This window comes from Rhizophagus irregularis, chromosome 1, assembly GCF_026210795.1.
Source record: "Rhizophagus irregularis chromosome 1, complete sequence".
Taxonomy (NCBI): Eukaryota; Fungi; Glomeromycota; class Glomeromycetes; order Glomerales; family Glomeraceae; genus Rhizophagus; species Rhizophagus irregularis.
Genome location: NC_089429.1, coordinates 3,003,930 through 3,017,829, shown reverse-complemented (window position 1 = coordinate 3,017,829; position 13,900 = coordinate 3,003,930). Strand labels below are relative to the sequence as shown.

Genomic DNA, 13,900 nt, shown 5'->3' with positions numbered 1-13,900 from the left:
TGCAAATCTAACGCAGAAAGAGAGAGATTCGTTAAGGAGAATAGCGTAAGGTGGTCTGAAATATTAAGATTGCCGTATTTTGATCTGATTCGTTTTGTTGTTGTAGATCCGATGCATTGCCTTTTTCTAGGAATCGCTAAATGGATAACAAAACGAATATGGATTGACGAAGGTGTATTAACAGAAAAAGATCTTCAATCAATTCAAAAGAAAATGGACGAATTTAAAGTACCATCAGATTTGGGACAAATTCCTGGTAAAATCCATTGTGGTGAAGGGTTTCTAGCTTTACCGCTGACCAATGACGCAACTTTTTCCTAATATATGCCACTGTTGCTTTATGGAATCATCTTCCGGTTAAAGATCGCAAAATTCTTACGTATTTCATAAGAGTTGTATGATTTTAGTTAGATGAATTGTGGAGATTAACGATATGAAAGAAGCTCATGAACTTTTGGTAAAGATAATTAAATTGATCAAAGAATGCTATGGCGAAGAAAAAATAACGCCAAACCTCCACCTATCATTACATCTATGTGAGTGCTCTTACGATTACGGACCCCTGTATTCATTCTGATGCTTTAGCTTTGAATAAATGAATGGCTTATTAGGTAATTCAAATTTAATTGTATCAATTTTTCGAATTATATTATTTCATTTAGTAAAGATTAATAATAAATTATTTATTAGGATCTTTGCCTAATAGCCACCGCCAAATCGAACCTGAACTAATGCGTCAATTGATGACCGAAGCGCAAATAAATGATATTATTAATAGTTCAAGTTCAGAAGTAATAGGACTCGAATTACTCGATAAATGACCTTTTGTCGGTTCTCTTTCTGAATTTCTAACAGATGAAATGTATCAATTTTTGATGAATTCTAGAAATATATCGGAATCACCAATTACTGGTTGTGAGAAATTTCTGGGTAAATTTTTAGCATTGCAATCCAAAGATATTTATCTTGAGGAACAAATCTACAATTTACTTATCGAATATTACAAGAATACATATGTAGATTTTATATTCAGAAAACCGTTCATGGAAAATTTACCCAATTCAACGATCATTATCAATAGAGCGAATCGATATGGAAAATGTCAAATCTGTGCAGAAACTTTTGGATCTGCTGCTGCAACACGACATATTAAGAGTTCATTTGTCTTAGCTAAATTTATTAATCATGATGGGAATAGCGTTGATACTTACTCAGGTCAAATCCAATTTTTTTTCGAACATAGCGTTCATTTATCTTCCCGTAAATTGACACACAAATTGGCTTACATCAAATGGTACAAACCAGCAAATTTGGCATCTCAATTCCATTTCAGTATTGATGATGATGTCGAAACTTGCAACATCGAATTATGGGAAGATAGTTTCTACCTAAGCAGTAGAGACAATATAATTCTGATACACAATATTTTAGGTCGATTTATACCTGTAAAATACAAAAAATTGGATCGATCTAATGCCAGGGAATATTTAGCCGTTATTCCTATAAATAGAAAGTTTCATTTGCGTTGATTTAATATAACATTCGAACTGGTATTTACACCAATTCGAATTTCAAAACATTTTTTAACAAATTATTTTTTATCATATTTAGTATTATTAATATAGTATAACCACTATTTTATCTAGAAAAGTGAATAAAAAAGTATGCAATTCAGCCATTATTTTTTATATTTTTTTGTAAAAAAAAAGTTATAGTTCGACCATTATTCTGTTAGGTTGAATATAGTTTAATTTTATTATACGCATTTCAACTATCATTCTGCAGGATCGAATAAGAGTCGAATATAGATTGAATTGTATATCATTACTAATTTAGTTAAAAATTGGCCAAATTTAGGCTGAATTTTTTAGAGGCCAAATATTCCTATTTCAACTAGTGTCCTATTACACCAATTAGCCTATCTACGGATCATTTTATTGATGACTCATTTGAGAGTACTCTTTCTGCCGCATGATGTAGATCATTTAGATAGTTCCTTTAAAAATATGGGTTCTTCAGATAATTTTTTTAGTGATATTATTTCTCTGGCTATTAATTGGAATAATTACCTCGATCCTAATGTTGATGAAGATGAATTAATTGAGGATGGCCTAAGAATGGATGAATTTATGGGCACAATGTATGCTGCATTTGGTCTTCTTCCAGTTCTATCGATAAATTTTCAGATTCTGATGATGAATCTTCTTTCCTGTCTTTTGATGATGACACTTTAATATATTATGAAATTGAATGGATAGAGTTATTTTTCTGTTCAGTTTATTTCTCCTTTATTCCGCTCTATATACGGCCTCTCTCGTTTAATTTGGATTTAACTGAGATCTTTTTAAAACAACTTCCTGTTCCTTTGCCTTTGCCTTCTTTCTCAACTTAAGGGTCACTTATGGACGTCAGTCATTTTAGAAATTTTTTGTACGATTTTCGGGTTTTAGAGTGGTCTTAGTTCCTCCTTCCTTTTCGTCTGCGGATTTTAAATTTTATGATAGATTATTTTGTCTTCATCCTTTCATTTATGATTAAATAATTCGCTTTGCGTATTTATTTGAAATATATGCTGGATTTCTTGTATTTACTCGCAGAATATTAGGTTTCTGCATGGTATTTATATAGTGTTATTTTCTAATAAATTTCTTCTTATAGCTAATATGCGTTACTCTTCCTTAGCCGATATGCTTCCTTCCTTACTACAAATTTGCGACCCCGGCCTTTCTAGGATTTTATTATCTGCTGGGATCGTCAAAGTAGTTGAACAGTCCTTGTCTGAACTTGTATGTTAGCCTTCGTTATCGTGAGTTGAGATCGTTTAGACCTGGGTAGTTGATCTGAAATTTTGCTATTTGTGATTACGATTAAGGAATTTATAGTTTAGTTTTCTTCTCTATATGTACTTTTTTGTGCGACTATTTTATTTTTATTTTTTCTTATGTTTGTTATCTCTTATATATGTTCTGAGTGCGCATAAAAATTAATAAAGTATGACTGTTAGTACGATGCAGAACCTTTATAATAGGAACTTAAAAAAATTTAAATAAAATTTGATTTTATGATTGGATTTTAATTTTATAAAAAAGGAATTGATTTATAAAATAAAAAAAAAGTCTCAATTTTTTCAGATTATGTAAGCATCATGTGTTACATATATTAACCAATCAGAAATTAGAATTTTATATAATGATGAGATTTGTATTTTATTATATGTATTTTTTGACCAAATTAAAGTAAAATTACTTAGTTTTTGAATTCTTTCATTTATAAATTCATCTGAATTGTCTTTTAAATATTCACTTGATGGTATATAATTATTATTTATAACATTAAATTGACCTATATTTAAAGTTTAAACAACCTTATTCATTAAATCTTTTTTTGCAGTTTAAAATTTTTTTCTTGGCATATTAAAAAAAAAATCTGTACATTAAATGTAGCTAAAAAAACCTGTAATACAAAAATTTAAACTATTCTCAATTTTGACTAAATTTAATCAATATATTTAAATTACAGATTTTTAAACAGCTAAAACTTAGCCAAAATTTAATTTAGAAAAAAAATAACTGATAATTTTTAAAACTAATGGTCATATCTATAAAAATTATCGGTTAAATTTTTTACTTTAATATAAAAAAATTTTTTTTTAGGAATTTATAATCAATCAATTGTTACTATACATAAGTAGTTGAGTATAAAGGTTCTGCACTATATTTTAAATGTGAGTTGTAAGGATCTACGCAACTCTTTCTCCGATTTTTAAAAATACTAATAAAATTTTTTCTTGAAATTTTCGCTCAAAATTTTCTAAGTTCTCACTAATTAATTAAAAATTTCTTTAGTTGCTTTCCTTTTTACTGAACTTACAAACTATAACTACACCTCCAGCTCTTTCTGTTATTAACCTGGATATTCTGCCACTACCACATCCTGAAATTTTATCTCCTTCTGGAGACTGGCCTTTATCTTCCAATAATGCTGCTAGCGCGTCTAATAAATGTTCACGTACCGTCTCTGCTGATGATATGAATGTTGATATAACTTTGCCCTCTGTTCCTGCCTCAAACTCTGTACCCAGCGTTCCTTCTGGTCTTCCTAAGGTTGCTTGCTGAAACCTAGGGATTTAGGCAAGATGGCATTTCGCCAAAAAGCGAAATTCTGCCAAAACTATATTAAAGTTATATTAAAAAACTGGTGAAACTTTGGAGAAAGGCGAAACTGCCGAAACTTATTATAAATGCCGAAACTGCTGAAACTCTGCCGAAACTATAATAAATCTATAGTAAAATTTTGACGAAACTAATCATAGGATTTTGAAGAGGTTTAGACAAGCAACCTTACATCAGGAAATTATATAGTGTGAAAAGTTGCGCAAGTTTACACATCATAATATTTCGTAAGCTTCCAGACCCGCCGCAAGTTTGCGTAAGCGTAATATTTTGTAACTTTTTAAAATATTTCGAAATATTACGATATGCAAAGCTTCGTAATTTTACGATTTGTAATACAGTCAACTCCCTCTATAGTCACTCCCGTTATAGTCACATTCTACTATATAGTCACACCAGTTGAATGTTCAAAACACTTTATTATTAAAATCTATCCTATATAGTCACAATCTATCTATAGTCACTATCACACCTATCCTCAAAAATCTTATATTAAAAAGAACCGTTTATAATCACAGTTATATAAAGAATATATTAAATAACTTGGCATCTAATAATCGTACAAAGATGTATCATAGCTTGTTAGAATCGTCTCACTGAGACGAATCGAATGGTGGTAGTTTTATCCTTTTCCAACCACTGGCTGACGAGTTATTCAACAAAATGTTAAACATCGGCATTATAATATTTCTTGATTTACGTTTTACTGCGCCATTTAACATTTTGCTAGATTTCTCGGTACCTAGTGATTGTAAAAAGACGATTTATAGCTCGTTGGAATCGCCTCATCGAGACGAATCGAATGGTGGTAAGCTCATCTCTCTGTGATCAATATTGGCGGAGTTATTACTTAAAAACCATTTAATATTTTTTAATTTCGGAAATTGATCTAGTGATTGGATTTCGATGTATCTTATACCATTAGATTCGTCTCATCAGGACGAATCGAATGGTAGTAAGATCGTCTTTCTAGGATCAATATTGGCAGAGTTATTACACAAAAACTATTAATATTTTTTTAATTTCGGAAATTAATCTAGTGATTGGATTTCTATGTATTTTATACCATTAGAACCGTCTCATCAAGACGAATCGAATGGCGGTAAGATCATCTCTCTACGATTAATATTGGCGAAGTTATGATACAATAAAGTTTTAAGTATAATTCTGGCTAAAATTATGTTAATTTTTGGCCGGAATTATGATATACAAATATAAGAAATTTTTTATATAGTCACATCTCTTTATAATCACCAAATATGGACTGTCCCAAATGTGTGACTATAAAGAGAGTTGACTGTATTCCGTAATTTTGTGGTTCGCAATATTTCGTAATTTTACATAATATTTCGTAAGTTTTCAGACCCGCCGCAAGTTTGCGTAAGCGTAATATTTTGTAACTTTTTAAAATATTTCGAAATATTACTGTATGCAAGGCTTCGTAATTTTACGATTCGTAATATTCCGTAATTTTACTGCGTAATACTTCGCAACTTTTTAAAATATTTCAAAATTCTATGATGCGTAATGCTCCATAATTTGACGATTCGTAATATTCTGTGATTTTACACAACTTAATATTTCGTAATATTTCAAAATATTTCGATAAATAATACTTAATTTTCTGTACTATAAGTTTATATAATGTATGTTTTATTAGATATAATTTTATTAAACCATAAAAAATTACAAGTATTTATTAATATATACAGAATACATAAAAGTAAAAAAAAGAAAGAGTAGAGTAACAATATTATTAGACGTAAAAAGAAGAGAAACAGCTATAGTAACGTTAGTATTAGATATAAAGATAAAAGAAATATTGTTATTATTGTTAGTATTAAGGTAAAAAGAGTTAAAGAAACAGTAAAAGGAGTAAAAGAAACATGGATATTATCGTTAGTATTAAAGTACAAGTAAAAAGAAATAAAGGAAACGTAGATAGTATTGTTAGTATTATGACATAAAGTAACAAAGAGGTAAAAAAAAACGCGTTAATATTAAAATAATTAGTATTAATAAATAAATATTTCTATACCTGCAAAGTAATTGAACAAAAGAATAAAGAAATAAAGAGAAAGGAAAAAATAAACATGTTGTTAGTATTGTTAGTATCGTTAGTATTAAAGTACAAGTAAAAAGGAATAAAGGAAACATGGATATTATTGTTAGTATTACGATACAAAATAACAAAAAGGTAAAAAAAATGAAAATAATTAGTATTAATAAACAAATATTTCTATACCTGCAAAGCAATAAATTATGAAATATATGTAAATATATTGTATATAATTAAAGAAATAATAGAAAGAAGAGACAAAAAAATTAAAAATATTGAACAAAAGAATAAAGAAATAAGAAACAAAAATAAATAAGACAAAAACGCATGCATGATTAAATGATTAAATGATTAAATTACATGCAAGGATCAGCCTAATTTTGATTGGCCAGAAAATACGATATCGTAAAATTACGGAAATCCGCATTTTAAAAAATCACAGAAATTGTATATGCACAATTACTAAATATCATCCCCTCGTGATAAATTAAAAATTATCAATACAAATTCAACACAAATTTAACAAATTTAACGAAATTTGGCCAAAATTAACAAATTTTTACCAGAATTATCAACACAAATTGAACACAAATTTCAGCCACAATTTATTTATGTCACACCCGTGTTGTTAAGAATTAATAACCATTTTATTTATTAAAACTATATTAATTATGGTAAAAAAATGCTATTACATGTGATATATATAAAAAATAATATTTATTTCCTATGCAACCCATAATTCTCTAATAAACTATTTACATACCGACCTTCCTTCTCCGTGTTATAAGAGTCAATAGAAAGTAAATATATCATCGTCAGCTATGCCATTGTTAGCCGCACCATCGTTGGCCACACCATCGTTAGTCGCACCATCGTTAGGCCTACCATCGTTAGTCGCACCATCGTCAGCCGCACCTGCTCCATCATCAGCTGCTCCATCACCACCATCATCTACATTATTACCATCATGAGAATCGTCATCCGAATGTGTAAATTTATCCCTATTTTCCAACTTTTGCTAAAAATCAATAAATAAATAAATAAACTGTAATTCAAATAATTCACATTTTGCAAATTGTAAATTAAAAACTTACTAAGTTGTTGATTATCTTCGACTTCATTATACTTTCGCTCATTTGAATGTTTTGATTATTAGGATTTAAGTACGTTTCACATATGCTAATCGCATACACTATTTGTGTTTTTGAGGGATTTTTATTTTCTTTTTGCAACTTATCAATTATCAGCGACATATATGTCGTAGGTTGCCTATCTTTAACCTTTTTAAATAGGTTGTTGTAACATCTTTTCACCTCTGCCTTACTCTTCCATTCCTGAATTTTTGACGGACTAGTCTGAGTGTTAATAGACGGTAATTTATGCCCAGTCGCTTCAAAAACAGAATACATAACGTCTTTGACTCTAGACGTGAACGTCCCTCGTATGCTTCTATGTTGTTGTACTAACTATTAAAAAAAAATGTTAGTATGAAATTTAATAAAATTCATAATTGCTTTAACTTACAGTCGGGGCAATTTTTTTTTCGAAAAAAATAATCCATTGATTTTTTTGAACTGGCGCATAAATTCTGGATTTTCGTCTTTTAAATATTTTTCGGTAGCGAGTTTGTACTCGTCTTGCGAAGGATAAACAAAATTTTCAAATAAAATTTTCGATACCTTCTTAACGAGCTCCTAATCAAACGAGGTTAGCATTTCAGGTTTACATTAAATAATATTCATCTTTATTACCTTTACATACTCCGGATCTATTGTATTATTATTATTTTTGTTATTATCGTTGAGCTTTTTTTTCTATGCTCGAGAGACGGGTTTCGAGATTTTTTTGTCCGGTAATAAGAACTTCAAGCTTAGAAATTATCTGCGAATTGGTTCTTAATAGTTTTTCTATTGTTTTTTTATTAACTTTAACAATAAAATATAATTTAACTATATATTATATAATTTCTTTTATAAAGAATATGATACATATCATGTCATATATACCATCAACGCTATCATCAGATATTCTCACTCGCTTTTCAGCTTCACTACCCTCAGTACTACGTTTTGAAAATCTTTCATTATCGTCAATTCTTCGTTTCTCACCACGCTTTGTAGCCATTATGATAATAAATTTGAAACGAAAATATGAGAAAAAGGAGGAAATATATGAGAAAAAAGAGGAAATATATGAGAAAAAGGTGAACTAGAAAATTCGAAAAGGATGAGGAAAAAGGGGGAAATACATGAATCAGAAATTCAGAAAAAGGAAGCAAGCTGTCATAAGGTAATTTCCGCCATTCTATACTAAAAAAAAAAAAAACTTGCGAAATATTGCGAAAAATGGATGAACTAATGCGAAATATTACGAAAAATGAATGTACTAATGCAAAAATTTTGCATCGTGATATTACGAAAAAATATTGTAACACTTTCATAAGAGAACTTTAAAAAAAAACTCTCGTAAAAGCACATAGTACAATCGAAATATTAATCAAATTCAATTTATAAAAAAATAATATGTTATACATGTTGGGGCTTTTATGCATGGAAAAAAAAAGTTGCAGCCAGTGAACTCATTTGGCTGATCAGATTGATAGTGATCTTGAGCGCTTATAACCTGATTATCGCATAAATTTGTGGCTGATCATCTGTCCATTATTGTAAAAGTGATTTGCCGTGTTAAGCCAATAAATTTGCGGCTGATTATCAGATGATTAACCGATTGAATAAGCCATCCGAATTCTTACAGCCCGTTACAGCAAATTCAAAATATGCGAAACACTCAGCACTTTTGCTGTCAGATTTACTTGGCAGGTTGCCGGCAAATTGAAATAGTAAATAAAATAATAAACAATATTTATATGGTACATCATAGACTTGTTACATTTATTTTTAGATTTGCCAACCCACGAACTCGGCAAGTTCCCGACAGCAAAATTGCTGAGTGTTTCGCATATTTTAAATTTTGCTATAATGCGTAAAATTGCGAATGATTTTGCGATATTAGCCACCAGATTCTTACAGCCAGTTCCATTCATTAATGCGTAAATTTGCATAGTCGTGTCTATTCAAATAACTCAATCAATTGTAATCCATTCAATTAATTCATTAAATTTTTACAATGAATTTGCAATATAATTTTATTACACACATAATCTCATATAAATTAAATAGTGAATTGATACTTTTCATCAAATTTGACGCGTTAATTTAGTAACATGAGTTTCAAATGCCCCCTTTGTATGCGAATATTCAGTCAACGCTTTGCATATACTCAACACGCCTAAAAATGCTTAAAAAATGTAGAAGTAGAAGTAGAAGATGATGATGATAATAATGATAGTGAAAAATATAGCAGTGAAATGGATACAAGAAGTAATCTAAGTAGTGAATATGAAAATGATAAAGTTGAGGTAATTATGTTATTCCAGATTATTCTTTTTAAAGAAAAAGCTCAATAATTATGTTATTCCAGATTATTCTTTTTAAAGAAAAAGCTCAAATTATACTAACTCATTTTGGTTTATAATTTTAGGTGAATGATGATAATAATGTACAAAATATGTCATTTGACAGTATTGGAAGTGCAATATCAGAGATAAGCCTTGAAGATAGTAACTTTGAAAATATATTAGATTCATCTGAAGAGCCTGAAATTTTTGAAGAACCCAAAAATCTCAATACCAAAACTTGCACAGAATTTCCTAATGATGCTTATAAAAATCTAATGTTATTAGTAATGAAATATAAAATAAACAATAAAGGTGGTAATGAAATAATACGTTTTTTTAATAAACATTCAAATCTTATAGAATCACCATTACCAAAAAATATTGAACAGGGACCAGCATTTATGAATAATATGAAGTTTTCTAATTTAGAATTTAGTAAAGTTCTTATAACAAAACATAAGGATAAAGATTATTTTCTTTATTATCAAAACTTAATACAGTGCATCAAAAATATCTTAACTGTTCCTGACATAACACAAAATTTTGCGCTATCTTACGAAAACTATGAGGTAAATAGTAAATATTAGTTAATTCAATAATTTAAATAATATTTATTTTAATTTATTTATATTATTTTATAGTATAATAGAGAAAGTATTTACAGTGAACAAAACACTGGAAAATGGTGGAAAACTACGCAAGAATCCTTACCTACTGGTTCCAAATTATTATCAATTATTTTATATTCAGATGCAACAACTACAGATACATTAGGAAAAAGTCAATTGCATCCAATATATATTTCATTAGGCAATATCCCAATATGGCGTCGTAATAAATAGGATGCAAAGCAACTTTTGGGATATTTACCAATTTTAGAAGCTGCAAATAAAGATCTGGTTCGTGATACCTTTCATAAATCTTTACGTCATTTACTAGAACCAATTATTTTATTAAAAGATGGTATAGACCTTTTTATAAATAATGAAAATACCTGGTTTTATCCTAGAGTTTCAACTATTATTGCAGATTGGCCAGAAGCCGCAAGTTTTTGTTTAGTTTATAAATCCTCCAATTCAAGCCTTCCATGTCACTCCTGTTTAATTAAAAGGGACAATCTTGCAAATATAAACTTATCGGTTAATGATGTAATACTAAGAACTCATGATGAAATGCGTAAATATTTTGAAAATGATACACAAAAATCTGTTTGCATAGAATCTGTACCTAATTTTTTTTGGGATTTGCCGTAAGTATGCAAAAGTAGAAATAATTATAATAACATATATATATATTAATTATAAATATTTATATTATCAAGGAATATAAATATCTACTTGGCTACTGTTCCTGACAGAATGCATCATTTAGATTTGGGTTTATTTCGTTATCAAATTATCTTCACGTGCGATATCTTAAAATTGCAACATGTTAATGGTAATAAATTAGTTGAAGAAGTAGATCGCCGTCTAGCAGCAATTCCACATTTTCCCGCCATTAAAATTTTTTCCAATGGACTGCAGTCAATTGCAAGTAGGGCTCCGATCGGTTCGGTTCAGTTCGGTTTTTGCAAAAACTGATACCGAACCGAATTGATCGGTATCGGTATTGATGATTACCGAAGCCGATCAGTTTCGGTAATCATCAATACCGATACCGGTCGGTAATTACCAAAAACCGAACCGATTTACCGAGCTTTTTTTAAAAAACGTTTTGTAATTAATATAACCATTTGTTTATTGTCATTCTATTGAAACGAAAATATTTACTATTTACAGCAGTACATGTATAATTTTTTATTTCTAGTTCGTACAAATTCCCGACTAGCGATCATCCATACAGTACATGGCTTAGACATCGTGAATTTCATGAGATTTCACAGTTAAATGCAGCAATTGTGTATTTATAATATTAATAATGTACTATATAATTATTATGAATAATAATATGCAGCAAATATCCGCTACATCAAAATAACCGTAAATTTATTGAATCTAGAATTCTGTTAATGAATAAAATAAACTGAACCTACAAAAGCAATATAAAAGAACGTCAATATGTTTCAAAAGCCAATGGCATCTCCACCTCAAATAAAACAACTTACCATCCAGAATTTCGTCCCAGAGAAGCCAGAATCTATAAAAATAAAACACTAGCAACTAGTTCTTTTCGACCTTACAGTAATACTCCTGCTATGGCGCCACTAAATCTCAATGCATCACCAAAAGGAAAATTCTTGTTTCATACTTCGCCTATAAAGTCACAGAAGCAAATCTTTGGGAATTTTCCTCAATGATGATCGGTCTGTATGTCAAGTTAACCTTAACTTTGATCAAAGTGATCGTTCAAAAGGTATCGCATCCATTGTTTTTGCGAGGAAAAATGATGCCGTACAGTCCGTTGAAACTTAGGAATATTAAGTCCATGAAATGAAGATTGAAATTGTTGTCGCCGGCTTGAATTACAATAAAAATTTGAGCCATATCTTAAAGGTGTTTCTGACGATAAACCTACAAAATTGGAAAAAAAAAAACATTGAATTCAATTCTGAAACCCTAAAAACAGTATATCGAGTCCTAAAGGTATCCACAATGCTGAAACTTACAAATTTTTTTTAAAAAAAACATCAGCATATTTCTTAAAACCAATTTCGAAACATTACTCCCAAAGAACTAGCTTACTATCTGAAAGTCCCCTCCAGAAAAGCTAAAACCTACAAAATTTAAAAAAAAGAAACGTTAGTACGTTTCTTGAAGTCAATTTCAAAACTCTATTCCTATAAAACAAACTTACCGTCTGAAAAGAAAAGCTAAAACCTACAAAATTTAAAAAAGAAACGTTAGTTCGTTTCTTGAAGTCAAATTTAAAACTCTACTCCCAAAAAACAAACTTACCGTCCAAAAGTCTTCTCCGGAAAAGCGAAAACTTATAAATTTAGAAAAAGAAACGTTAGTTCGTTTCTTGACCTTCAAAGAGTACTTCGAATTTTTTTTCATATTACTTACTGTAAAGGGTTCAATTCATAACCTCTCATTTCCCTTATTTTGCGCTCTTCTGTAGGTAATATACTGAACAATAATCAAATACATTAATAATTAATTACCCGACTTATGATCGAATTTCAATTAATTAGTGACGAATAACTTACGTAGTGGGTTTAGACCTATATTTAGAGGTAACCTAATAAAGATTTTGTATAATTCTCTTTGCATGTAATCTATTATATTGTCCATTGTTCTAATATAAAAAGTTCGTTGTAGATTTTTTTTTTTAAAAAAAATAATGCAACAGATCTACTTATTTATTTGCATATATTTATGTCAATTATTTTATAATTTGGATTCAAAGTTTATTTCTAAAACTCCCTTCTTGATAAACATCATCAGAATAAGGTGTTGCGAAATTTTCCCATTTGAAAGTTCCACTAAAATCAATATAGTATGTAAGGTTGCTTGCCGAAACCTGTTTGGCCTAATGCCGAAAGGTGGGCATAGTTGATCATAAGATTTGCATATAGTTACGCCAAGTTACACCAATTAATAATATAATTTAGATGATCAAATAATCTACAGATAAAAGATTAAACTTCAATATTTTACCGTCATCTTAGTTCTTTTAAGCTTTATCTAGTGTTAATGACGATAATTATGATGATAATGAGGAATAATAATAATGAGAAATAATTACAATAGTTAATCCAATGAGAATTAATTCTAATATCATGTGATTTAAATAATGATACTATTTAGGAAATAAATGATGTAATTATGCAGGGCAAAATATTCGCGATCAAAGTCCAGTTAACATATAATTATGCAGGCAATGCAGCAATTGTAATTTTATATTATATTTTAAAACATTGCAATTTAATTAAGGAATAAGAATAAGCATATTATATTTTAAAAATAGTGCAATTTAATTAAGGAATAAGAATAAGCATATTATATTTTAAAAATAGTGCAATTTAATTAAGGAATAAGGATAAGCATATTATATTAGAATCAATAAGTTTTAAGGACTTCGTTAATTAAATTTATTACATTAGATCAATAAATTTTAAGAACTGCGTTACAAAAAAAAATTTAGAACTGCGTTAATTAAATTTATTACATTAGAATCAAAACTGTGTTTATTTTGTTACAAATACTTTAATTATGTAGAATGTTATTATGTTCATCAGTTCATGTTTTAAACATTATAACAAATTTTAAA

General features: G+C 29.0%; 2 protein-coding genes across 2 annotated transcripts; one reads left to right on the top strand and one right to left on the bottom strand.

Moving 5' to 3' along the window:
* Window positions 1-2,006: 2,006 nt before the first annotated feature.
* On the top strand, window positions 2,007-2,234 carry OCT59_000617 (uncharacterized protein; the record flags this gene model as incomplete). The annotated part of the gene is made up of 1 exon (XM_025328228.2): window positions 2,007-2,234. The coding sequence occupies one exon, from the start codon at window positions 2,007-2,009 to the stop codon at window positions 2,232-2,234; it is 228 nt and encodes a 75-aa protein (XP_025167485.2).
* A 4,787-nt stretch (window positions 2,235-7,021) lies between these two features.
* OCT59_000616 (uncharacterized protein) lies at window positions 7,022-8,355 on the bottom strand (the record flags this gene model as incomplete). The annotated part of the gene is made up of 3 exons (XM_066138953.1): window positions 7,022-7,249; window positions 7,326-7,693; window positions 8,238-8,355. 3 exons carry the CDS (start codon window positions 8,353-8,355, stop codon window positions 7,022-7,024), a joined length of 714 nt encoding a protein of 237 aa, XP_065988399.1.
* Between the last annotated feature and the right edge of the window lie 5,545 nt (window positions 8,356-13,900).